The sequence below is a fragment of the Diachasma alloeum genome, unplaced genomic scaffold (assembly GCF_001412515.2).
Source record: "Diachasma alloeum isolate Michigan unplaced genomic scaffold, Dall2.0 Dall_scaffold_00622, whole genome shotgun sequence".
In the NCBI taxonomy this organism is placed as follows: Eukaryota; Metazoa; Arthropoda; class Insecta; order Hymenoptera; family Braconidae; genus Diachasma; species Diachasma alloeum.
In genome coordinates, this window is record NW_021680754.1 from 37877 (window position 1) to 64188 (window position 26312).

Consider the following 26312-nt stretch of genomic DNA (forward strand, 5'->3'; position numbering starts at 1 on the left):
GTAATTCGTGAAGTTTCTTGAAATTTCGAAAAAATGCAAGGAGTTTCTAGGAAATTCGAGGGAGTTCACGGAGTTTACAGAAAATTCGAGGGAATGCAAGGGGTTTCTAGGAAATTCGAGGAAGAAGGAAAGACCATTGACGTGTCCACGTACAATTACAGCTGTATTTGCAATTTTTTTCTGCGGCTTTTTTCCGCCAATCAACGCCCTCCAGCGATTTTTCAGCTTCGGTGGCGTTTCCATCGCAAGACACGTCGGTTCCCACCGTCCCCACTTCACCCCAAGGTCATCCATCTCCACGGTGGAAATAGGCTCTTTGAAACGAAGCTCAATGCTCACCTAATCCTCAACCCTAACCTCCGTGGCACAACGAAACATTTGCAAAGTACAACGGAATGGCTGCCCAGTACTTCACTCTGACTTTACATTTCCAACCACTGAAAACAATATTTCTGTTCACGTAATTTTGTGGCGGCACATCCATACAACCCAGAAGAATACATCAGTTCGTGAAACGAGACAAGTGATTTTTAATGTCGAAGAAAATTGTGCCGTGTTCAGGTTTCGTCCAGAAAGTTGTGATCGTGGACATTTGCGATTTTTGAAATCATTCCACACAGCAAGACTCGCTGGTGTTTCCAATCCATATGGATAACAATACGTAGATATTAAGTCACAATATTCGAGTGTTAATAATTCCTGAAATATTAAGGGACCTGTACAGAAAGATTCCAATCTTGCCGCGACTATGTAAATATTTCTCCTTAAAGTAGCTCTACCCTTACGGTAAATTCAAAGATTATTGAAAACTGCAAAAAATTGCAGAAAACTCGATTAGATTCGGAATTCTAATTTTTTCCTCAATTTAATTATCGATTTGGTTTTTCAGAGAAGAAATGTTTAAAAATCAGGATTTAACCCAGTGTCTTATGTGAAAATCAATATTTGTAATCAAAGATTAAAATCTGAATTTTTTTATCATTAGATGTGAAAAAATCAAGAATTTTTTTGACACCTCATAAAAAATAATCCACAATTTTGCAAACAAGTTTTATTATTCATTTATAAGAGGGGAATGTTTGAAAAAATATCAGTATTTTGCGAAATTTAATTTAGATAATACTGACCGGGTATGAATTTTTTCAAATTTTTTCCATGCAATTTAGTTGAAAAATTTAAAAAATGAAAATTTCCAAAAGTACAGCGTACCCTGGTCGAAGGGTAGAGCTACTTTAAAAAATAGAGTACAGTTTTTTTTAAGATACTATTGATGACCTTTCGATGAAGGAACTAATCCTCTAAAGCATAAAAATTAGTTTTATTGTGGCTGCAATTCAAGTACTCCTCAGGTTTCTGCAAAAGCGTTAATTAATGGAGCTCCTGAAAAACTATTCTGGATTTTCTATAAGTTCTTGAACGCGGGAATGGTGGTGAGTACTACGGGTGGATTTCTTATCAGATTTTTTTGTTATTTCCCCACGAATTGTTTTAATGAAAAAAAATTTGACATAATTGATGTTCAAATCCTTGCAGATGAGGTGACAAATGTTCTTGAAATGCGGAACAGGTCGATTGGTTTTATATTCTTATCAGTACTAGTGTGGGCGTTCATCACATATTTTTTGTTTCTCGACCGGCCGATTGGAAAAGAGGACCAGAAGGTACACAAATTCACTTTACTTCATTACCCCCTCAGAGAATAACGTATTTTATTTCAGGAGCACGCTCTATCTCATCAAATTGATACACTGAAGAAACAAGTGAAGCAACAAATATCAGACAATCAACTGCTCCTGGAGAAGATTATCGAACAAGGACAAAAAAGTGAGTTTTTAACGAATGCAATTTTATGGAAATTGAGTTTGTCTTCGCAATCGTTGAATTTCAGGACTCAGTGAGGATGAGGTAACTGGCTCGATTCAGTCTCAGCCGGAGGGCAACGTTCACGACTTCGATAGGAATGCCCTTAAAATTTCTGATGATGAATACGTTAAGAATGCAATCAACAAGGACGAAGGGACACAGGTTTCACCGGAGAACCACCTGAAAAATGAGGTAAGGAAAAAGGAAGGGAGAATCCTATCGTCTCTTCTGTATCGCAAAAATCCAAATCGACTCCTGGCAGTAGGAAATTCGTATGAGGAATTAAGATCAATAGTTGAGACGAAAAATTGAGACTCAAAAAAATAAGGGTCAGAATATAAGAATTGAAAAATGAGAATCAAAATGTAAGATTTAGAAAATAAAGCAAATAACTATTGATTTAATTATCTATGCAAATGATGAGAATAATTTTCGTGAATCAAAATGTTTTCATTCATAATAATTCGATATGAATTTGCCAAATTGAAGCGAATACCGTAGCTTACTGCAACTTTTAGGCGAAATTACTTCGGAGAAAAAAGGTCTCGGCAGTAAACTCCAAAGAAAACTAAATTCAACCGTTTACTCGGGATAGCTGTCATCACAATCCAAACTCTCCTCGGGGTCTATAAATTCTTATTTTTGAAATTACAGAATGGGATCAAAATCGTACATCAAACTCCAATAGTCAAACCATGGAATTCAATCTATACTTGTCTCGTATAAAATATTTCAGTTCGATAATTCATCGCAAGACATCACGAAACTATTCTATGTGAATTCAGAGAAATATAAAGAAATTAATCATTTAATTAGATCAATTTAAAACTTTGTTTAATTATCACGTATAAAATTACTCAATAGAAAAGGTTTTAGATTTTATTAAGATTCTAGGGAATTCTTGTGAACATTCTATTTGCTTTTTGCGCCGATTCTATTAGATTTTTTATAAGAAAAGTCAATGGATTTCGAATCTCTTTCGTAAAAATCGAAATTAACTTCTGGCATTAGGAAATTCATATGAAGATTTAAGACCAATAATTGGGACGAAAAATCGAGACTCAAATTCTTCGAATGTATTCTCCTTACTGTCTCCTCAATTCTCCGCACTATATAATTCTCCAACCTCTACTCAAAGTAGAATTATCTTTTGTAAATCTAGGGCACATCACAACTGGAGAAATTACGAGGTCTTGCAACGTCAAAACCATTGAATGGAGCCCCAGTAATTCCAGTTATTGTGTTCTCATGCAACCGGGTAACCGTCCGGAGGTGTCTGGACCAGCTGATAAAGTTACGCCCAAGTGCAGAACAATTTCCAATAATTGTTTCACAGGATTGTAATCATCAGCAGACGTCGGATGTTATTAGATCTTTCGGAGAAAAAGTCGTGCATATTCAGGTGAAACAACAGATTATTTGCACATAATTCACTATTTCTAAATGAGATTGAGACTATAATTCAATTTCGTAATTCATCGCAAGACATCACGAAATTGTTCTATGTGAATTCAAAGAAATATAAATAAATCTAATCATTTAGTGAGATCAATTTAAAACTTTGTTTAATTATCAGAGGACATTACATATGTATTCGTCAAGATGAAGTAGTGAAAGAGATGCAACAATTTTTTTAGATTTTGCATTCAATTATGCAAATGGATATTGTAAAATTATGGGACTGCAAAGTCAATCAATTCTTCATTAATTCTAATTCTTCATGTTTAGCAACCTGATCAATCCGACATAGACATTCCACCCCGAGAGAAGAAATTCAAAGGATACTTTAAAATAGCACGTCACTATGGATGGGCCTTAAATCAAGTTTTTCTTGAGTTTGGTTTCGAAACTGCAATAATCGTAGAGGGTAATTTCAACATTCTCCTCGTCTTATCAATTTCATTCTTCAGTCCCCTGATTACTTCAGAATTGCTCTTTATTTCATACTCTAGACTGAGAGAAAAACAAACACGTTGTCAAACAAGTCTTGTTTGGGCCAGCAAAATCGCTAGTTGAAAATTGCCAAAAAAGAATTTGTTTGGTTCGAATTTGAAAGTCTCAAACATGAATAATTGTTCTGCTTTTGACAGCAACGAAATATTTGGCTCAAGAGGCGGATAATTCACACCGACGGTGCCTTTTCAGGATGAAAATATCTCATACAGAGGAAAATTTATCAACAAATATTTTATCCCTAAGTTACAAGATTGCTATCGTATCATTATTATTGTTTCATTTAAGGGTTCATTTGTTGTCTGTGATTATTAGACAGCCGAAACGAAAAACTACTATCCCTTGTTTCGCATAAAACAAAGATTTTTCGGGAGCAAAATACGTATGGGAGTATCGAATAACGAAGGAGTAGTGCTAGAAATGACATTTCTTGCGTGTACAGAGAATGCAATTTTTTTTCAACTACTAAATCTATTTTTGCGGCAAAAATTTTTCATTCCGGCGCACTCTCTGCATGTTTGGCACAAAAAAAATCTTTTTCGATAATTTTCAAAAAATTATTTTCTGGCACAAGTAAGACTTGTTTGAGAACTCTGTCGTTTTTCTCTCAGGGTACAAGACTTTTGTGCATGATTAGAGATTTTCTTGTGGAAGTTAAATTCTATTCAATGGACAATACGGTGCAAATGATTGAAAACATGATTTGATTTTCTTTTCTAGATGATTTGGACATAGCACCCGATTTTTTTGAGTACTTCTTAGGCACTTATCCACTACTGATTGCTGATAAATCACTGTGGTGTATCTCAGCCTGGAACGATAATGGAAAGTTGAGTTTAGTTGACACTCATGCACCCCATTTGTTATACCGAACCGATTTCTTCCCGGGTTTGGGATGGATGCTCACTAGAGAATTGTGGTTGGAATTGTCACCGAAATGGCCGAAAGCGTAAGAAAATGCGTTATTTACATTGCTGATTGAAAAATATCATGAATTAAATATTAGGTCAAATGGTGAAAGTAATATCGTGAAACTTATGTCGCGAGTTAAATGCCACGAGTCAATCAAATATAAAAGTGCCAAACACAGGAATTGAATGCTAATTTAATTTTCGATGCACGTGATGCTCATAATATTCGTAACTCAACGCCTGACCCTTCATTGGTAACTCACAATATTCGACTTTAAGAAAATTTTACTCCGAAATTTGACACTTGGAACCAATTCTTCCATTCCCATTTTTCTGTGAAAAGTTTCTGATTTAAAAAATCATTCGTGTATGTAAATAATAAGCAATGTGCACAAGATGGCTTCTTGCTGTTTGTCCACTAACTGTTGAAGGCATTAAACCCTATTCCTCATCTTCTCTCATGAGAGTCAAAATTTTTCATCATTTTCCTTATATAGCCATTAAGTTCCTTGAATCCATTAAAGTTTGTAATTATTTTTGCATTTTTTTCTCAGGTATTGGGATGATTGGATTCGCCAACCTGAGCAACGTAAAGACAGGGCTTGCATCAGACCTGAATTATCGAGAACCAGAACATTTGGAAAAATCGGCGTTAGCAAGTATGTTTTTCATGTTTTCTTCTCCGATTTCCCTATAAACTTAACTATTTTTTGTAATATTTTAAACTTCTTAAAGTTACCCCTTTTCATTATTGATTTATTCTCACTAAAATATTCTTCGCATTTAAAATAAAACTTCAAAAAAGAAGAGTTTATCATTTAAATTCAATAGTGTAAACTCAAATTTTCAGACGAATCGCTAATTTTACCTTTAAAAACAGTTTTAGTGCTAATCTCGTCGAATACTGTTTTTTTTCAGTGGATTGTTTTATGAAAAACATCTCAAGTTCATAAAACTGAATGATCAAAGTGTGCCTTTTACTAAAATGAATTTAACATATTTATTAAAGGTGAGTGAAGACCTTCAATACCATCTTTGAAGCTCAATCATATTTATTATTGACAAGAAACATTAATTCCAGAGCAATTATGACATCGATTTTATGAATGGCGTTTATCAAACGACAGTAGTGAGTTTTCCAGAGCTGAAGGGCGGTAACATTATTGCTTCCGGTCCAGTGAGAATTCCTTATTTTAATCGTATATCCTACAAGACTACTGCCAAGATGCTTGGTCTTATGGATGATTTCCGAGTAAGTGGTACAGAATACCTAGTGAGAAATGGAAATGTTTGAGCCTCTTAAAAATATCAATTGTTATAAGTGGATCGAGGTAAAATATCATGAATCAAAATGTTTATTCAACCCCGAATCACTTTTTTTTCCCCAACTATTAGAGGGAAATCAATATTCCAGCGAAAAGGAACTCAAAAAATACAAAAAAGCGAGCGGAAAGAACTAAAGAAAATAATTTTTCAATGTCTCCGGAAAGTTTTAAAATCAATTTTTTTTCGAATACTGAAAATGGCAATGAATTGCAAAAATCACGAATTGGAGACTGAGAATTTTTAAAAAGAAGTGATTGGCTAGAAAATGGATAAAATTTGTTTTTCTTCATTTCTGTCGGTGGAAACTTGGAATCACTGTTTTTTCCTTTGAGTATGAGCGGGATATGAATATTTTGGAATTTTATAGTGTAATTTTAACGAGAAGGAATGAAAAATGCAAAAAAAACGTAGGCGAGAAGAACTAAAAAAATAATTTTTCAATGTCTGCAGAAAGTTTTAAAATCGATTTTTTTTTTCGAATAATGAAAGAATACCAACAATTCGATTCCTTTCCTTGTTTTTTGATAGAATGAATAAAATTACATAAATGGTAATGAATTGCAAAAATCACGAATTGGAGACTGAGAATTTTTAAAAAGAAGTGATTGGCTAGAAAATGGATAAAATTTGTTTTTCTTCATTTCTGTCGGTGGAAACTTGGAATCACTGTTTTTTCCTTTGAGTATGAGCGGGATATGAATATTTTGGAATTTTATAGTGTAATTTTAACGAGAAGAAATGAAAAAATAAAAAAATTAATTTCTCAATGTCTCTGGAAAGTTTTAAAATCGACATATTTTTTCGAATAATGGAAGAATCCCCATAAATTTGATATCCATTCACGTCGTTCGACAGAATAAATAGAGTAAATGACAGAAACTGAGAATGGGCGACTAAAATTTTTAGCGGATTATTATGTAATTTCAACACATGCAATTTTTGTATTACAGAGTGGTGTCCCAAGAACTGGTTATCGTGGAGTTGTAACATTTTTCTACAATAATCGACGTGTTCATCTAGCACCCAATAAAGACTGGAATGGGTACGACATAACATGGAGCTAACATATAAAATACGTTTTTTCTAAGTTTTTTGTAGTAAATTTTTGAGTGTCTGGTTTATTTTAATTACCACCTGATGAGACTTATCGAAGGCCAAAATAAAAAGTCTACCAAGATTTGAATAGGGAAGGATAATGTAGTTGATTGAAACCATTTAATCAAATTTAAGTTTGTTGACCAAACCTTGAAATCATTCTATTGATCGATTTTTTAATAGATAGTTGATTATGTATAATTGTCGATATGGAGAATGGCGCAATAGAGAAAATGTTTTAAATAAGAAAGAAGTGATTCGTATGCTGTGCATTGATTTCCTTTTCACCGCCTAAAGACTGTTATGATTTTATTGAACTGACTAGAGGAGTTTAAAATAAAAGGTGTAGACCTCAGTTGAAATTAAGCATAAAATAATAGTGAAGTTTGAAAGGGAATTGAGAAATTCCCTTCAGTCAGTATATTATTAGTACCTGGTATACATTTTTTTTCGGGTAGATCGTGAGTGAAAGAAAATTGTTACTCTGTCGTGATGAGAAAATACTACCTCCCAATTCTAAATCGCGAAAAGAATATTCATAGAGACGCTAACGCTGATGGAATTCCAGTCGAGATATGAGAAAATGATAGAGTATTCTATGTAGTACATAAAAATGCACTACTCAATAAAAAAATGCATATTGTTCATCTGTTGGGGCATTCCTTCGAAGTAAAAAATTTCAGCGCTTTTGTATTCATGGATTAATCGATTAGCGTCGAAAATTAAGGAACAGTATTTTTAATGTGCAATGATAGTAAATTAACAATGTTGTACAAATGATAAATAATATAAATCCACTTTCAAGTGATCATTTGTCTCTTTTTATTTTATTCCTGTTTATTGAATTGAAAAACTAAACATTATTAAATATCCACAAATTTTCAATTAATTCCACTCTGCGGGAATGAATTTTTCCTTTTTCGTTCCGCACGTAATAATTTACACGCTAAACAAGATTAAATTGTGTCATTGTTAAATACCAAGTAATGAGTTATGAATAATTTTTTATTTACACCTTTGCAGTTGAAGATTAGATGCACAATGTGTCAGACAACCCAACTGTGAACTGTTCCTACAAGAAAAATATGTGAAATTAGGGCCCGGTTGGATTAGCATTCAAATGTGATCTAGATCCAAAACCGAATGGAAATTTCCAGACAAAAAATCGACAAAAAACATTCTAGATAATATTCGAAAGATAATCCAACCGGGCCTTAAAGATTAAAATTACTGCTCAATTTATTTTCTTTCATACTCTTCCAATCACTTTTCACTCAATGGAATACTGGTGAAGATTCCAAATATTGAAAATCCTTACTGAACAACACCGATAAATCAAAAAATTCTACTCACGCCTGGGAGAAAAATTATGATGACGTGTGACTCTTATGTGAATATCTTGTGTCTCTCCTGCAAACGATATCACCTATAAATTCTAAACGAAACTGGTAATAAAACCATTCGTCACACTTTGTACTAAAACACACATTTGACTTTTAATCGTACAATCACAGTTATGTATTCTATTGAAAGAAAACTTAAGATTAATTGCCTCAATTATCAGCTCAAGGACGGAGGGATTAAGTGACATTCTTATCAACTTCAATCTTCATTCGCCCAAATAAAATCGTCATAAGGATACGTATCACACATTTGCCAAAAAATGAAAACCAAACGAACAAAATCACTGACGCAGTCATGCGAAAGAGTAACAAATGCATTACATATTTTTCGTTTTAGTGTCGTGGGCAATTATTGCAAAGAAGAAATTGATTATTTAATTATTGTCAGCGGTGGACTGTTGGGATTCTACTCTAGCAATAGTTCGTAAGCCACTCGTTGTACCTGTATCGGGAACTCGAAACTTTGGCATGTCACACTGTTCACATTTGTCCATTAACGGATGATTATCGAAAGTGCACATACGGCAGACCCACGATGGACCGTCCCTGTCATCTCTGTCGTGATTTGACGGATGGATTCGTGGACTTTGGGGCTCCCAGGCTGGTGGGATTGCTGGTAACGGGGGTCGTGGTCTCAATGCGAATGATGGGATGTTGAGACACTGCCCTGTGTAGATTCCCTGATAAAATTCTTCGTTTGTTTCTCCAAATGGAACTGAAAAATATTTCAGAAAACCACGCATGAAAAAATTCAATAGACAACATAGAGAATTGATAGAAAATTCTATTGAAAAATTCTGATTAAAAAAGTCAATATATTTTCAATTTCTGTTCGAATTTTTCCCTTGAGATTTTTTCTAGTAGAATTATTGGGCACAAATTTTCTACGTTTTTTCCGCTGGATTTTGTTTTGTTTTGCATTACAGAATCCGAGATTTTTTCTTATAGAAAAAAAAACATTTCTTCATTTTGACATTTTTGTCTCTTTGAGAAAAATTCAAACAGAAATTCGAAATCCAGTATCCAATAGAATCAGCGCAAAAACAAATAGAATTTTTCAACGGAATTTCAATAAAAATCCTATCCTAGAATTCCCATAGAATTCCAATAGAATTTTCTAGCGAATTCGCTAGGTTTTCCATTGAATTTGTTTATACGTGACATTGCATTTCTCCTCCCCAATTTCCTCATCATTTCAAATGCAATCAAATACAACTATGGAGGAACATATTCGACAGTTCTGTACCTCTTGGATCAGATCTTTGATCAACTTCATCAGCCAGTCTATCACATTCCACTTGGAGTTGGTAGATTTCACTTCGGAGTTTCTTCTTCAATCCCTGAGAAAAAACATCCAGAAATAAGTGACTATATTAATTAATATTAATTAGTACATATTAGTATATTAATAAATATTAATTTATCACTGCATATTAATTAGTATATTCGTATACCTGAGGAGGCACCGTAGGATCCACAGGCCTCAAGAGAATCTGTAGATCCTTCTTCATTGTTTCCAATCTCATTTTTTCTATCCTCAATTCGTGGGCCAGTCTTTCCTTTCTTTTCAACTGCTCAGTAACCAATTTTTTCTGATGCTCAGTGACTGAAAGTATATGAATTCTTTTTTTAATCATGTTTTTATTCAAGAATAACCGTCAGTATTTGCAATATTTGGAAACCTTAAAAACTAGTATCAAAAAGTTCTATGAACGTTATTTAATGGAGTGTATAAAATTCGTCTGGCATCAACATTCAGAAAATGAACGTTGTCAAATGAACGAAATCAAGAACTTCACAAGACTAGTTGTTCACATGCACTACTTACCTTGGTTCAACTGTGTTGCAATGTGATTAGTAGTCATGCAACTAGTTGTCGCGGACGAGGCCATCGTTGACGACAAGTTAGGGCAATTTTGAATGGTATTAGGGGTTGTAGCAGCCACAGCTAATGATCCAGTCGTCGAGGAACTCATTGTTGGTCTTGGAAGTTGACTTGAGGGTCCCACAACAGATCCTACAAAACGATTTTAATATTTTGCTTATCCACACTTCTGACCCTCACATTCAGTACAAATAATTTACTGAAAAATAATAATGCTAATAATCATGATAATATAATGAAAATCAACCGAAGTCGATTTGAATTTTTACAGTCTAGAGAAATGCTCATTAATTCGGCGTCCAACGAAGCAAGATGTATACTAAAAGAAAAACGACAAAGTTCTCAAACAAGTTTTACTTGTGCCAAGAAAATATTTTTTTGAAAATTATCAAAAAGGATTTTTTTGTGCCAAACATGCAGAGAGTGCGCCGGAATGAAAACTTTTTGTCGCAAAAATAGATTTAGTAGTTGAAAAAAAATTCCATTCTCTGTGCACGCAAGAAATGTCATTTCTAGCACTAGTCCTTCGTTATTCGATACTCCCATACGTATTTTGCTCCCGAAAAATCGTTGTTTTATGCGAAACAAGGGAAGTAGTTTTTCGTTTCGGCTGTCCAATAATCACAGACAACAACCCTTAAATGAAACAATAATAATGATATGATAGCAATCTTGTAACTTAGGGATAAAATATTTGTTGATTAATTTTCCTCTATATGAGATGTTTTCATCCTGAAAAGGCACCGTCTGGTGTGAATTATCCGCCTCTTGAGCCAAATATTTCGTTGCTGTCGAAAGCAGAACAATTATTCATGTTTGAGACTTTCAAATTCGANCAAACAAATTCTTTTTCGGCAATTTTCAACTAGCGATTTTGCTGGCCCAAACAAGACTTGTGTGACAACGTGTTTGTTTTTCTCTCAGTGTACCAATTAACGATTTTATCCGTGTGAACTCACCTGTTGATTGATTCGACGTACTCTGCATCGCTGATACCAACGAATTGGGCCTTGTATGGCCCATTCGCGACTTTATCCTCGCCGCCGCCACACTGCCAACTTTACCGGGACCGATGCTGATCAGCAAACGACTCTGGAAGCCCCTCGCGTCTGACGAAGAAGTTGAATAAGTCAAGCTCGACCCTTGAGACCGAATATCGATGGGTGGCTGTGGTTCAGAGGACGGGGGTCTGAGAATGAGACTGACAGAAGTGTAGCCCCTCGTATGATCTACAGTTTCGCATTCATGATTCGCCGTCAGTCTCAGCTCCTTGTAGTGCGATAGTTGCTCGCCGATCGGATTACTTCGGTCTAAACGGGGCACCTGGCCTGTGGGAAAATGTAGAGTACAATATTTTCATGCTTCATTGCAAAATAAGAAAAACATGAATTTCCAGAGATCTCGATCTGACAGTGCAAATAAAATTGGAACTCGAATAAAATTGGAATTAGAATCCCAAAAGAATTCCTAGAGAACGCGCTAGTGTTTTCTATTTAAAATCGAATATCAATATGATTAATTTTATATGATTCATCACGTCATTATTGTAAGTGGAAATGATAAAAACTTCTTTCGAAACTCCATGACTTTTTTTCAAGAAAATAAATGGCAATTTCTATCGAGAGTCTATCGAAATTCATGAAAATGTTCTGTTGGTATCGAAGATCAGAAAATAATTCAATGTTAATTTATGGAATCGTGTACAATTTTTAAAAATGATTTGCAGGAAATCATTTTTACAGCCCTCCAAGGTACGTAAAAAAAAACAGAATTTTCCTTTGAAGGCGTGTTAAAAAATAACATGATGCACAATATACTATTTTGCACTAATTATTCGTTTTTAGACATATAATCGATCTTCAATGCCTGAAATCTCATTCTAACATCCCAGGACTTTTAAATCTCACAGTAGTCTCCCCTTAAATTGTACACGATTCCATGTAATAAGAAAAAAAAAAACCAGTGTTACCAGCAGGACTGCAAGCGACGTTAACATTGAGTTCAAATCCCCTGGTCGGTTTATCTCCACCACCGCTATTCACCGAATTATCGACAACATTGATCGAACTCGCAACTGTTGTATTCGGTAAGTCTTCAAATAAACCCCTCGAGGAGTAGTTGGTAACAGCTGCTGAAGCCGTAGAACTTGAGGGGAAGGGAGTCACCGGGGAAAATTGTACCCTTGAATTATTGGGACTGATGCACTGGCGTGATTTACCAATGTGCAAAGAATTCGGTCGATGGGGTCTTTGATGATTTCGATATGGGTTTTGAGCTATCTTGTCGTCATTGTTTCTTTCGTTGTTTATGTCATACAGCGATGGTAGCGGCTCAGGCGCTGGTGGTGGAAAGGCACCAGGGGACGATCGTGAATCCTGTGCTGCGCGTAGACTTCTTGTACATATCTCCCTGTCGTGACTATTCTGCAACACATTTCATTGTCACTAATGAAGGGCTGTGGTTTGTAACAAAGAATTTTAGGACTTGGTACTGAATACACGTCGTGTTAGTAATCCAAAAATGAAGTGTGGAGTGAATGAAGTCACGTGTGAAAAAATTTAATAGAAAACCATAGAAATTCTATTGGGATTCTATTAAAATTCCAGCGCATTCTCGTTAAAATTCTGTTTTTTTTGCGCAAATTCTATTTGATATTTGGTGGGAACAAGTCAACAGATTTCGATTTTTCTGTCTGGATTTTTCTCTCCAGTTTTCTATTAAAATTGTTTTTTTATTATTGAAATTATTGTTTTACATTGCAGGATCCCAATGAAAAAAATTAGAAATTCATGGCCAAGTATTCTTATAGAAAAAATTCCAAGAGAGTACTTATACAGGGGAGAGTGGGGCAAAATGAAACAGCGGGGCAAAATGAATTTGACGCAATTCAAGCAAAAAAAATTGTTTAACTTTTTTTTATTATTGGCAGTACTGATAAGTACTCGATGAAATATTTTTTGGTATTGATTTATATTTTCTTGATTGTTTTGATAGATGGAAATACATTAATTGCCCCGATGAGGAGAAATGGCCTGGAGAAGGAGAAATTATGAGATTAATACAGGCGGTTGGAAGAGCAATTCAGTTAGTACTGACGAGAATAATAATTTTCACCGTTCGCTTGTCAAGTAATATGAAATATTTCATCTATAATTCAATTGATTAGATCAGGGAAATTACACTTTTCTTTTTTCATTCGATTGAAATTCAGCATCAATTTGCCTTTTTCCCCCTCTGGGTCTCCCCTGGCCTTCCTCTAGACTTTGGATTTTGCTGTTTCATTTTCTTTCTAATTAATCCATTGACAAAATCTTCTCCCGTCAAAACTTCTCAATAATTTTCCATTCTACTGCATGGAAAATTGTTATTCTCAGTACTCTCAATAATAAAAAAAAGTTGATAAATCAAAGTTGCATCTCACAGAATCAGCGCAAAAAACCATTTTAAGGGAATTTTAACGAGAATTCCCTAAATTTTAACAAAACCTCTATAGAACTTCTAGAGAATTCCAATAGAATTTTCTACCAAATTCGCAAAGTTTTTCTATTCAATTTTTTCGTACGCGGTGTTACGAACATTAGTTGGACGATGTAAATTCGCACACATAGCATTAGATGATTTTAATTCATGTAGGTAATTTTCATTTGCTTCCACGATGTTTGCTCGTAGGTCGATTTCTTCGTGTACCTGGGCGATGCACTGAGACACGATGTAATCCGGCAATGCTGGAAACTGTTGCTTCAGTTCATGGAATAGCTGCATGATCACGATGTTAGAGCAATGGCACTCCTCCATTGTAAGACGCCATTCTTTTGACGAAGGCTACTTGCATGTATTCCTAAATCGAAACATCTTATATGCCAGGTGTATTTCGGAGAACAACTATTCTCCAGATTTGTGTGCAAACGTCGGAGAAGCTCTTCAATTTAAATTCGGAATTCGTCAATTCTTGTTCAATTGTTGATAATGAGATAGAGAGAGTCTGTCAATATTTGGGAATTATTGAGTCGTTTTAGGGAACGTACGCATCTATTTTTTATTCTTTTATCTGAATCTAGATGTTGTAACAATCTCGAAAACCATTTTTACAGCCCTCCACCGCACATTTTCCAATGAGAACTCGTTGAATCGTCGAATCGTTGAAATCGTTTCGATTTTTTACGTAACTTATTCTTTTCATATATTTTCTAGAGAATTTGCTCGACTCAAATTATCCAAGTTTTTTCATTCTATTTTTCTTTTCTTCTCATCAAGAAAATCAAACGAAAAAACTTGGAAAATTTGAGTCGAAGAAATTCTACAGAAAATATCTCAATAGAATAATTATACAGAAAAATTGAATTCTATTGACTTTTTCTACTGAATATTTTCTATTGAACATTTCAACAGAATCGGCCAAAAACTAATAGAACAGTTCAGTAGAAATTCAATAGAATTTTCTAACGAATTCGATGGGTTTTTCCATTAGGGGAGGATGGGGTAAAATGGGCACTTTAGACTTTTTAAAAATTATTCATAGCTCAGAGACAAATTTATCAATTGAGCTCAGTTTAGGCTCGTCACAAAGAGAACGACTTGTTCTTTGTATTAAAAAAAAATTCTTAAATTTTATCAACATTTCAACTCCTCATTAACGTTTAAAAAAAGTCAAGTGTCCGTTTTACCTCAACCACCCCTAAATTTTTTCGTCCGTGTTATCTCTCGGAGCATAAGCATTGCAAAATTATTTGATAGAATTACAGGAAAAATGATCGGATGCCACGAACGTATGAAGAAATAAGTAAAGAATGCGTTTGAGAACTACGAATTTCACATGAAAAACACCAACTTACCGGACAACAATCATCGAGAGGCCCGAGGAGAAACTTGAACGTACACAAAAATGTATAACTACAGAAATTCACGTTTCGGTCGAATGTAGAAGGTCCACGTGACAATTTCCTTTTACGTAGAGATCAGCTGACAAGTGGATTTCATCAATTTCATCTCATTTTCTGTTTAGCAAGAGCACAGTAACTTCGTGAATAACTTTTCTCAACTTTCGAAGTGAATGATGCAGTGGGAAATATTCTACCGTCCGTTGCTGATAACAGATCAGCTGTTCACTGAGGACAAGACTACGCATGCCAGTTGGACGTCCAAGTAAACTGAGGTAACCCCATAATCATTCAATATATCAACTAAAAAAAATTATTTTTTTCAATTTCAAAACATAAATGAAGGGAAAAAAATCGCAATCATTATTTCATTCGAGAGAAATCGTGGGGAAGATTTTTCTCCTGTTTGAGTTGTGGAAATGGTGTTTTCACGACGTCATAACTTCCTATTTACGAATGGAGGAAAGGAGCGTATCGTAATCACCGAAGAGCAACACTTTGGAGGGGGCAGCTCTATTTTAAAACTCGACGATCGTGCGACTGATGGTTTTTTACAACTTTTCTTCTAATTTTTCGAGCTTTTTTGCTATTCTGGAAGAGAGGAATTTGAATGCGTGAATGAGTGAATCTTCTATCGCGTAATGATTATTCGTCTTCAAATTATGCAATCAAATACTGCTTTTGGGGGTGAAGTCGATTGGAGAATGAGAACTGAGTGGATGTAAAAAAATGCGTGGGAGAATTGCAACTTCTGAATCGCTAATGTCGTTTTTATTTATAATTCCGCGGTGAAGTGGTAGGATGTACGTCAAATTTGACATTTTTGGTGGGTGCGTATGTTCCTCAGGAGAAAATTAATTTTTGTGCTCGCGCAGGAAAAATTTAACTGAGAACATTGGCGAATTCGTTAGAAATTTTTAAAACTCGACGATCGTGCGACTGATGGTTTTTTACAACTTTTCGTCTAATTTTTCGAGCTTTTTTGCTATTCTGGAATTTAACAGAGAACGTTGGCGATTTCCCTAGAAATTTCCATTGAAATTCTCGAGACATTCTATGGGGATTCTGTTAACATTCTAGGGAATCCTCGATAAAATTTGATTTGTTTTTTGCACAGATTCTATTAGGAAAAATTCAATAGATTTCGATCTTTCTGTTTGAATTTCTCGCAAAAAATGTAAATGGAATCTTTTCAAAATTCAATAGATTTCGAATTTTGTTTGAATTTTTCTCTGGCGATATTTTCTATTAAAATTATTGGGCACGGATTTTCCAAGTTTTTTCCGCTATATTTTGTTTTGCTTTGCATTATAGGACCCGAGTGAAAAAATTGGAAAATTCAGGGCTAAGTATTTTTACAGAGAAAATTCCAAGAGAATATGCATATAGAAAAATCGAAATCTATTGACTTTTTCCTATCGAATATCTCATAGAATCACCCCAAAAAACAAATAGAATGTTAACGAGAATTTTCTAGAATTTTAATCGAATCCCACTCGAATTTCTAGAGAATTCCAATAGAAGTTCTAGCGAATTCGTCAAGTTTTTCTATTAAATTTTTTCGTACGTGCCATTTCTGTGGTCTGATTCAATGGTGTCATGAATTATTCGATACACTGGGTTATACCCTGATTTTCAAGCATTTCTTCTTTGAAAAACCAAATCGACAATTAAATTGAGAAAAAGATTAGAATTCCGAATCTAATCGAGTTTTCTGCCATTTTTTGCAGTTTTCAATAATCTTTGAATCTACCGTAAGGGTAGAGCTACTTTAAATCATTCAGATCGGCCACCAGCCGGACTTTTATTCTCAATAGAAATAAAGTTACGCTGTTTTAAATGTGTGCTAGATCCGCGAGCTACCTCTACTGGATTTAAACATTCCCCGAAATTGGACAGTTGGTCATACTGCCCTTCGGGTCTGCCAAGCTGTCTTTTTCGAAAGACTACACGGGAATTTGAAGAGTGGGAGACACGGGCGTAAATGGGAAGTACGTGGCGTGGGGATAATCTCAGAATGCCAATCTTGCTAGGTTTCCTATAGCTGTGGTAATCGTGATTGAACGCAGGACTGACTCAACTATAACTATAAGACTCGAGTCTCGACAAGTCAACTAGAGATTTATGCGCAGATATCTTAATAAATAAATTCTTGTTCAGTATCAATTTGAGGGATCGAAAGCCTGCGGAAGGCGAATTGTTCGCGCAGATATTGCTGACGCAACTACATCGGCGCTTGATTCTATTGACCAAAGACAGAGTGCCTCAGGTGAATAAGTATACATATAACTATATGTTTACAAACAACCCCTGATTTCTAGTTTTAAATCATAACTGTCAACCTGTCATCGGTCGCAAATTGAAAAATTTGAAAATATCTGTAATGACGCTCAAAGTTGAATAGAGAAATGAAATTCTACCGATTTTTTCTATAGAATAGTTTCCGTCGGACATTTTCTATTGAAAAACGCACAGAAGAGCTGCGGAATTCTTCAATATAGAATGACCCTAAAAATAATCGAATTTCCTGTCGAATTCACCAGGTGTTTGGAATAAAAATGCAATTTTTCGAGAGAGATTTTAATAACAGGATATTCTGAAAATACGGTGACGATAAGTTCTAATTCAGTAGCGAAGCGGTAAAACGGTACAAGTCAATTTTGACTATTGCCCAGTTTTCAATGAATATCTCGAAATGTAAGGGACACAGCAAAATCTTTGTTATAACCTTTTTTATAGAGCCGATTGAGAGCTACAACAATCGCAATCACGAAAATTTCGCTATCTCCCTTAGATTCGGAAATATTCCTCAAAAACTCGCTACTGAATTGTTGCTCACGATTATCAATACCTAAAGCCGAAATAGTTTTCTGGCTATAGTACGACTATTATGCGGGTGAAACAGGAAATTTCTTCGCTTCAGGGTCATAATGATGATGGAAATCGGAGAGGCGGCTGCCGCAGAGGTTCAGCCTAATTTGTCAGAAATGTAAGTTCACAGTGCAGTCAAATTAGTCTCAAAAATAGCCAAACCTAGTAGTTAAGCATGAAAAGAATAAGTTATATAGAAAAATCGAATTCTGTTTACTTTTTCTATTAATGTTTTCTACTGAACATGTCAATAGAATCGGCCAAAAACTAATAGAAAGTTTGATAGAAATTCAACAGAATTTTCTAACGAATTCGATAGGTTTTTCTATTAAATTTTTTCGTGCGCCTATTCCTATTCCAGACAAATATCCAGGTTGAATATCCCAATCATGTCGGAAATCCCTAAGCCCTTAGAAGTGAGAGTGATCGACCCCACGAAATAGTCACTGAATGATAAAAAATAATTGCCAAATGAAAAATCTCTCAATGTTAATTACGGTATTAACCTAGTAGTTAAGCATGAAAAGAATAAGTTATATAGAAAAATCGAATTCTGTCTACTTTTTCTATTAATGTTTCTACTGAACATGTCAATAGAATCGGCCAAAAACTAATAGAAAGTTTGATAGAAATTCAACAGAATTTTCTAACGAATTCGATAGGTTTTTCTATTAAATTTTTTCGTGCGCCTATTCCTATTCCAGACAAATATCCAGGTTGAATATCCCAATCATGTCGGAAATCCCTAAGCCCTTAGAAGTGAGAGTGATCGACTCCACGAAATAGTCACTGAATGATAAAAGATAATTGCCAAATGAAAAATCTCTCAATGTTAATTACGGTATTAACCTAGTAGTTAAGTATGAAAAGAATAAGTTATATAGAAAAATCGAATTCTGTTTACTTTTTCTATTAATGTTTTCTACTGAACATGTCAATAGAATCAGCCAAAAACTAATAGAAAGTTTGATAGAAATTCAACAGAATTTTCTAACGAATTCGATAGGTTTTTCTATTAAATTTTTTCGTGCGCCTATTCCTATTCCAGACAAATATCCAGGTTGAATATCCCAATCATGGTGGAAATCCCTAAGCCCTTAGAAGTGAGAGTGATCGACCCCACGAAATAGTCACTGAATGATAAAAAATAATTGCCAAATGAAAAATCTCTCAATGTTAATTACGGTATTAACCTAGTAGTTAAGTATGAAAAGAATAATTTATATAGAAAAATCGAATTCTGTTTACTTTTTCTATTAATGTTTTCTACTGAACATGTCAATAGAATCAGCCAAAAACTCTATTAGTCACTGAATGATAAAAGATAATTGCCAAATGAAAAATCTCTCAATGTTAATTACGGTTCTACTGATTCTGATATAGCGAACCACTTGTCACCATAGCTGCTAACGGAGGTGCCCTTGCAGAGGGAATATTACAAGCATATCAACCTCCCCTAGAACAGATAAAGAACGAATTGGAAGAACTATTGTGAGTGCAACTAAAGCAACTAAAATAATTTAGTAACACAAAGTAACATGAAGTTTACTGTTGAAGGAAAAAACAAGACAACCTCATTGGAAAAATGCAATTTGAAAATAAACAATTGGTAGAGACTGCTGAGGACGGACAGTGCTGCGCAATGGTAAATAAATTTCCAATGTTTACAAATTAAACAATTTGTTGTTCACTTGTTGCTGAAACAGTGGAGTGCGTTGATGGAAGTAAATAACGAAGGATTTCGTGTGCAAGAGTCATATCGAAATTTGCGTGTGCGATAATTGTATCCACGAATTTCTTGAGAAATTTGGACACTTAGGCCTGAATTTCAAATGGAGAAGATCTTTTGTCGTTTTGTCGTGAAATCAATCGTTATCAAGATAATTTGATGTTTAGTAAAATGGAAAAAATTGACTGGTTTCGTAACACTACTCGTTATTTTAACAGAAAGTTAACATAACAGGCGGTTTACTTGCAGATAACAGAAGTAATAAGATGTTTGGTGCAACTGAATAAAGTTCCAAGACTTGTAAATTTTAACTGTCTGTTAGCCTAGCACTGTCTGGGCCTTAGGCCCGGTTGCACCATCGTCTGTTAACTAAACCGCCAGATAACGGTCTGTCAGTCCATAAGGATTAAACATGGATAAATTTATCCTGGGGTGAAAATGGCTAACAGGGCTCGGTGCAACCGGGCCTCAGTCAAATTTTTTTCAGTATTTTGTCGTAATAATTATTCCATTTCTGATGTATGACAGTACGCCACGATTAAAACTTATCAAGACAAGTTGTTTCACATCAAGAAAGAAATGGGGAGTATTCATGACAGAACTATGAAATTGAAGGTAAATAATAATAAACTAATTAAGTATTAGGTATAATGCTATACGAATTTTCTTTCCAAATAAACTCTTTCCCAAAGGAATTCCATAATATAAGAACCGTTTCGAGTTATGGAAATGATAATATTCATCATTCTCGATAGCTTCAAACCAAATGACATTAGAACTTTCCATTTTTTATGCCCTTCAGGGCAAATATGTCCATCAGTTGCCTCTCCCCTAATATTATTTTTAAATTCAGAAACGCGCTGTGCGTCTGCAACAAATTAAACAAAAGGGAGCATCGACAGTAGAACAGAGACATGAAGAAGTATCGCGTCGTGAACAAGAATCCATAAGAGAGTCTCCGTCGACATAGTCGGAAATGCCATCAAAGACAGCTGTGAAAAATACCTTCTTGAGAAAGACTTGAACCCTTTCATTTCCATGAAACCTTTGAAGAAACTAATGTGAATGGATTCGCAATGCAAATAAATTCTATTCTATTCGTACTGAAAGATAATGTATTTAGTTACAATAAATGGAAATAATGAGATCTGTACAAATGCATTTTAGTCGCCTTGGTTCTGTTACCAAGTGATTTTCCATTGACTTTGAGGAGAGCATTCTTCGTCTTTCCAGCAGATATTGTTGAAGGTTGTCTCAGCCCGGAAGCCAATGATCTCGCGTTCCTCTTGGATGCGGAATGTAAAGGTTGATTCGTAAGTTCCTATGAAGTGTCTGTCGAGTATCAAAAGCTTAGCGAGTGATAGTATTCGTTTCATTGGAGGATCAGATTTAATCAAATGCATTCATCAAAATTTTTTTGATAGAAACGATTGTGTTCGGTAATTTATTATTGGGAGACGAATTGATTGAAACGAATTGATTGAGAGACGAAGTGACTGACAAGATAATCAGTTACACTGTGAAAAAAAATTATTTTTGCTAAATATTCATTTACTTGAGAGAAGCATTCATTTTTTCAAAATCGTACTTTTCAAATTGGGATTCCCAGGCGAGCCTGATTAGGTGTCAATTGTGACAATCGTGTTGTTCTAGAGGAAGACTATGTTGCACAGGGCCTTGGGTGAACTCCTCCAATGATTACTCATTTTTTCGAAATTTCTGATTTTCTGGAGGAAAGAATTTTGATTAATTTTTTGATATTGGTAATTATTGAGGAAGTTCACTCACGATCATAACTAACATGATCGTCTTCTAGAGCAATATAATTGTCATAATTGAAATCCAATGTAATCCAAATACAGAATGGAAAAAATAAATACTTCTCTCAAGTAAATGAATATTTGACAAAAATAATTTTTTTTCGTAGTATATTTCACAAGTAATTAGCATTTTGTAAAATGATTACTAATTGCAAAAATAATTGCAATTCTTTTCCAAACGATTACTGATTAAGAAAGAGATCGTAAATTTTTTTAATTGTTTACTGTTTATAAATATAACGAATGCTGCTAAAAGTAGAAGTGAGAAAATCAAAATTACCTGGCATAAGAGCAAATTATTTGATCGATGATGGCGACTCCTCCATCTTTAAACTTTTGCCTCACATTATCAGACGGAATATATCTCACAACATTATAGTTGCCCATTTGTTCTCTCAATTCCTCGAATTCTGAGAATGAATAGAAATGATGATTCACGTTTTCTTTTATTTCAAGTTGTTGATCATGTGTTGTAAAAAAATGTTCTCACCATGATCCTCTCCATCCGTTGCGATGAAAACTACTTCCAGTCCTAAGTTTTCCATTATTTTTCTCAATTGCCGTGCAGCTTTTGCAATGGATGGTACGTAGGCACTTCTTCCGATGAGAAAGTCTTTTCTCCTCCAATGCACTGCCAAGTAAGGACCACCGATCGCCGTTCTGTGTTCCTGAATATTCAAACGTTAATTTTATATTGAAAAATGGAAATTTTAAGAATGTTATAAATGATATTGTGGTCACGCCAGAAAAAAAAATTTAAAAAACCCAGTGAATCCTCTAGAAAATTCTTTTGGAATTTTATTAGACTTTTATTAATTTTTTAAATTTTTCGTCGATTTTACTAAAAAATTCCGCACATTTTCTGTATCTTTTTCTGATAGAAATGTTCAGCAGAATATATTCGACAGAGAAAACCAATAAAATTTGATTTTTCTACACAACTTATTTTCATATAACTCATAATTTCATACAACTTTTCATTTCTATAACTTTTATTGAAATATATTGTTGAAATATTCTGCAGAAATTCCTCGCCTAAAACTTAAAAAATTCATGTCGAGGAATTTCCACAGAAAATTTCTCAATATTCTAAGGAATTTTTTCATGCGAGACCATAATAATTCTCAGAATCGAGGTTTCAACCCAAAATGACGATTATCACCTTTTCGTCAAGCCAATTTCGTGGTCGTACAGTTTTATCATCATCATCAATAGAACTCAAGTGCCTCTGTCTGAACAGCCCCGCAATTTCATACAATTCTGAATTAAATCTCATACTACGTCTCGCTCTCCAAAAGTCGCGGGAGCCGTAGGAATCGTGAATAGGAATTTCCATGTGGTCAAACATATAAGTCCTACAATTCAATGTTTTCAGCTATAGAATATGCGAGACAAAATTACGTGGGAAACTACCCCTCCCCCTCCCCCTCCCCCTCAATTTTAATTTGAATTAAAATTTCTCTTGCAATTGCAAAAACTTCAACAAAATTTTCAAAGAAGTTCGTGTTATAATCACTTTTTCTTTGTTTAACCAAGTTTTTATTCAAACAAAACAGTCAATATTATATACAATATTTACAAACCTTAAAAACTAATATCCAAAAAAAGTTCTATGAAGATTATTTTGCAGAACGTATAAACTATGGCCTCGAGTTCATTAAATATCTTAAATATCTAAATATCTTAAATTTATTTTTGATAGCTTTGGCAATAATGTATTTCTCTTTGCGACTGATGCGTTATTTTTTGCATTTAGCATTTTTTCATTCATTTATGGCGCTTAAAAAAAAGAAGATTTTTTGCTTATGTGTAAAAAAAAGGCACAACAATATTTGCGGGAAAGTTATAAAATAAAGATTGTAATTTTTGTTCAATTGCATAGAGTGATTCAATAGAGTAGTTTATGAATCATAATAATATCACTTTCATAATTTCAGGTACCTTAGTACTCAATTAAGGAACAGTCTTAGTATTTTTGTAATACTTATTTTTCAAATGATGGTTAGTATAGTGTTATAATCACTCACTTGTGTAATGTGGGTTCCAAATTTTGTACTAAATTGGATGCAGCTCCGTGGAATAATAAACACTGAACATCCTTGGCAGTGATATTGTTATATCCCCAAAAATAACCCTTGACTTTGTCATCCGATATTTTTTTGAACCTAATCTCATATTCATTGCACGTTGTGATCTCATTCCTATCTCGAAAATCATTATTTTCAAACATTTTTGGATCCGTTCGAAGCACGAATACGCGATCTAGCATTAAGACTCCATTTGTTGATTCATAATCTGAAAAAAATGCAGATGAAATTTGCAATGTTGCAGTCAACACTTTAGACTGTTTAAAAATTATTCATAACTCAGAAACAAATTTATCAATTAAGCTCAGTTCAGGCTCATCACAAAGGAAAAGAATTGTTCTTTGCATTGAAAGAAAAAATTATTAAATTTTATCAACACTTCAACCCCGCATTAACATTTTAAAAAAAGTCAAAAGTGTCCGTTTTACCCCAACCACCTCTAATTTCTGAAGACACACTGAAGTCCTAAAATCACGCCAAAGTCATTTAAACTTAATTAAATGAATTTAATGAAATTAATTAATTAATTTTTTGAAAGAGAATGCGACGAACTTCAGTCATCGCGATATCAGTTATTTCATTGCCATAAAAGGACAGGATTTATTAATTTCACCGATAATATATATACATGTGAAATATATATATATATTATATACATATATGACGTGAAAAAAAAATTATTAAATTTTATCAACACTTCAACCCCGCATTAACATTTTAAAAAAAGTGTCCGTTTTACCCCAACCACCTCTCATTTCTGAAGACACGCTGAAGTCCTAAAATCACGCCAAAGTTATTTAAACTTAATTAACTGAATTTAATGAAATAAATTAATTAATTTTTTGAAAGAGAATGCGACGAACTTTATTCATCGCGATATCAGTTATTTCATTGCCTCTGAAATCACTGATGTCGAATCTATGAAACCGTTCGAACTCAATTGCAGTTACAAAATCACTTCGCGATCCACTTGAAATCATTGATTCCTTTTCTTCTCGAAATCACTGAAATCAACCCTGCAAACATGTGAACTTGACTTCATTGTGTTTTGTTATGTATATTGTGAAGAATTATCTGTTGTAATGCATGTATATATTACAAGAGATAATTCTTCATAATATACATAATAATAATAATAATAATAATAATAATAATAATAATAATAATAATAATAATAATAACTTCATAATTCGTCATACTATGCATATATATGTAAAAATGAGATTGTATACGGAAAGGTTCACAATAAATGCTTATCTATCACTTGATCAGGGAGTGAATAGCCACTCGTTAACATCCTTTTACAAATTATAAGAAAAATATAGTCGTTAACTGTTAGGAAAAATCACCTTTGAAAAATTGATGCATTTCAATTACAGGGATGAACCTCATGAGACTAGGAATGTCGAAGAACGTCCCCCAGGGAATTTGAGACTGTTCGCCAATATCTCGGCTCCTCCAATGGTATAAGTGGTCTATGAACAGATTATTAATGAGGAAGAAGAGTCGATTGGTAGAGGGTGTTTCAAAACTCCCGTTTAAAGATGAGAAAATCAATTTGTTCATGTCTTCGTGATCAACTATAGTAAATGTTTCACATCGCCTACTCATTGAAATTAAATCAGAAAAAAGGAAAATTTGTTATCGATTCTTCATTTGTATTTTTAAAAAATTGGCGTGTTGCAATATTAATTGAACAACAGTGAAATAATTGAATGAATTACCCCACGGTGGTAACACTAAATTCCATTGATATATCTTATCCGCTTGATTCAAGTTGTGGATGAAAACTGCCATCCTGACGTATACGTCTCTCCTCAAGTTAAATCCCTCCGGTGGATTGACATCGTATAATATATACCTGACAATACAAGAAATTGCAGATTATGACAACTCTTGACTGTAGACTTTGCAAAACAGAGAAGAAGGACGAAGTGAGCGCAAAATATCTTTTGAGATAATTTCGATTTTCTATCCTTGAAGGTACAGCTTAGAAAGTCCTTCAGAAAAGCTTTTTACAAGCGTAATTGAATTAATTTGTGACATAACACTTGAAAATTTTTTTGTTCAAAATTCCAATTTTTGAAAATTGTTTCATTGGGCAATAGGACACCTGATAAATCCAAATGGACGCTCCACCCCTCACGACAAAAGTCAAAAATGAGTTTTTTTTTCAATTTGAAAATCGCAGTCATGACTAGTGTTTGACTAGAAATTGAATAACACTGTTGAAACATGAAAAATTGAGGAAGAAATCGAAGTGTCCATTTTACCCCGTTTTTGCTTTACCTTACAACTCCTACGCCGCAGTCTTATGACAATGTGTTCGTTTTTATAAATTTCAAATGAAGTCGGACCAGTAGATTTGATCCAATTCAATTCGTTATTTAAATCTGGTGTTCATATTGCCCGACTAATGCACTCTAATATTATTAATAAAAAAAATTCCTGTTTTTTCTCGAGCCATGAAATTGTACATCAGGACTTTTTTT

General features: G+C 34.1%; 4 protein-coding genes across 16 annotated transcripts in view; 2 read left to right on the top strand and 2 right to left on the bottom strand.

The window, feature by feature from the left end:
* The first annotated feature begins 168 nt into the window (after positions 1 to 168).
* Positions 169 to 7952, top strand: LOC107043722 (alpha-1,3-mannosyl-glycoprotein 2-beta-N-acetylglucosaminyltransferase). Of its 5 annotated transcripts, none has more exons than XM_015265306.2 (12): positions 169 to 786; positions 1251 to 1430; positions 1534 to 1661; positions 1719 to 1824; positions 1889 to 2055; positions 3026 to 3265; positions 3592 to 3730; positions 4537 to 4765; positions 5282 to 5386; positions 5646 to 5736; positions 5809 to 5979; positions 7004 to 7952. In XM_015265306.2, exons 3-12 carry the CDS (start codon positions 1557 to 1559, stop codon positions 7115 to 7117), a joined length of 1467 nt encoding a protein of 488 aa, XP_015120792.1. In that variant the 5' UTR covers positions 169 to 786; positions 1251 to 1430; positions 1534 to 1556; the 3' UTR covers positions 7118 to 7952. The 5 variants fall into 5 exon arrangements, with proteins under 5 accessions (XP_015120792.1, XP_015120793.1, XP_015120796.1 ...); XM_015265307.2 differs by having other exon boundaries at positions 169 to 750; XM_015265310.2 differs by having other exon boundaries at positions 169 to 750; positions 1350 to 1430.
* On the bottom strand, positions 7908 to 15541 carry LOC107043720 (TGF-beta-activated kinase 1 and MAP3K7-binding protein 3). 3 transcript variants are annotated; one of them, XM_015265303.2, is made up of 10 exons: positions 15269 to 15541; positions 14124 to 14274; positions 12406 to 12859; positions 11396 to 11764; positions 10380 to 10568; positions 10006 to 10157; positions 9798 to 9891; positions 8994 to 9266; positions 8502 to 8558; positions 7908 to 8220 (listed from the first exon to the last, which is right to left on the bottom strand). In XM_015265303.2, exons 2-10 carry the CDS (start codon positions 14229 to 14231, stop codon positions 8195 to 8197), a joined length of 1722 nt encoding a protein of 573 aa, XP_015120789.1. In that variant the 5' UTR covers positions 14232 to 14274; positions 15269 to 15541; the 3' UTR covers positions 7908 to 8194. The 3 variants fall into 3 exon arrangements, with proteins under 3 accessions (XP_015120789.1, XP_015120791.1, XP_015120790.1); XM_015265305.2 differs by lacking the exon at positions 14124 to 14274 and having other exon boundaries at positions 12406 to 12854; XM_015265304.2 differs by lacking the exons at positions 14124 to 14274; positions 15269 to 15541 and adding an exon at positions 14013 to 14057.
* Positions 15353 to 21064, top strand: LOC107043725 (biogenesis of lysosome-related organelles complex 1 subunit 6). Of its 5 annotated transcripts, none has more exons than XM_015265317.2 (6): positions 15356 to 15588; positions 18237 to 18302; positions 19568 to 19675; positions 19742 to 19829; positions 20442 to 20528; positions 20767 to 21064. In XM_015265317.2, exons 1-6 carry the CDS (start codon positions 15560 to 15562, stop codon positions 20881 to 20883), a joined length of 495 nt encoding a protein of 164 aa, XP_015120803.1. In that variant the 5' UTR covers positions 15356 to 15559; the 3' UTR covers positions 20884 to 21064. The 5 variants fall into 5 exon arrangements, with proteins under 5 accessions (XP_015120807.1, XP_015120803.1, XP_015120805.1 ...); XM_015265319.1 differs by lacking the exon at positions 15356 to 15588 and adding an exon at positions 17164 to 17582 and having other exon boundaries at positions 18194 to 18302; XM_015265320.1 differs by lacking the exon at positions 15356 to 15588 and adding an exon at positions 17164 to 17582 and having other exon boundaries at positions 18219 to 18302.
* LOC107043723 (GDP-fucose protein O-fucosyltransferase 2) overlaps positions 21006 to 26312 on the bottom strand; it is a 7085-nt gene continuing 1778 nt past the window's right edge. For all 3 annotated transcript variants that reach the window (XM_015265314.1, XM_015265315.1, XM_015265313.1), the window contains 7 exons: positions 25545 to 25681; positions 25170 to 25295; positions 23761 to 24028; positions 22896 to 23088; positions 22224 to 22401; positions 22014 to 22143; positions 21006 to 21245 (listed from right to left, as the gene is read on the bottom strand). In XM_015265314.1, coding sequence (XP_015120800.1) covers positions 21095 to 21245; positions 22014 to 22143; positions 22224 to 22401; positions 22896 to 23088; positions 23761 to 24028; positions 25170 to 25295; positions 25545 to 25681 — 1183 coding nt within the window. In that variant the 3' untranslated portion in view covers positions 21006 to 21094. The remainder of the gene's footprint in view (positions 21246 to 22013; positions 22144 to 22223; positions 22402 to 22895; positions 23089 to 23760; positions 24029 to 25169; positions 25296 to 25544; positions 25682 to 26312) is intronic.

What these genes read in the sequence shown, in the direction of transcription:
- LOC107043720 (XM_015265303.2), bottom strand. Translation starts at nt 14,231, where the DNA reads ATGGAGGAGTGCCATTGCTCTAACATCGTGATCATGCAGCTATTCCAT. An exon ending in TGTCTCAGTGCATCGCCCAG is followed by an intron (nt 12,860 to 14,123) that starts GTACACGAAGAA and finishes AATGTGTTGCAG; the next exon opens with AATAGTCACGACAGGGAGAT. An exon ending in ATCCTACGGTGCCTCCTCAG is followed by an intron (nt 9,892 to 10,005) that starts GTATACGAATAT and finishes GTTTTTTCTCAG; the next exon opens with GGATTGAAGAAGAAACTCCG.
- LOC107043725 (XM_015265317.2), top strand. Translation starts at nt 15,560, where the DNA reads ATGCCAGTTGGACGTCCAAGTAAACTGAG. An exon ending in ACGGACAGTGCTGCGCAATG is followed by an intron (nt 19,830 to 20,441) that starts GTAAATAAATTT and finishes GATGTATGACAG; the next exon opens with TACGCCACGATTAAAACTTA. An exon ending in ACAGAACTATGAAATTGAAG is followed by an intron (nt 20,529 to 20,766) that starts GTAAATAATAAT and finishes TTTTAAATTCAG; the next exon opens with AAACGCGCTGTGCGTCTGCA.
- LOC107043722 (XM_015265306.2), top strand. Translation starts at nt 1,557, where the DNA reads ATGCGGAACAGGTCGATTGGTTTTATATTCTTATCAGTACTAGTGTGG. An exon ending in GGAAAAATCGGCGTTAGCAA is followed by an intron (nt 5,387 to 5,645) that starts GTATGTTTTTCA and finishes GTTTTTTTTCAG; the next exon opens with TGGATTGTTTTATGAAAAAC. An exon ending in ATTTAACATATTTATTAAAG is followed by an intron (nt 5,737 to 5,808) that starts GTGAGTGAAGAC and finishes CATTAATTCCAG; the next exon opens with AGCAATTATGACATCGATTT.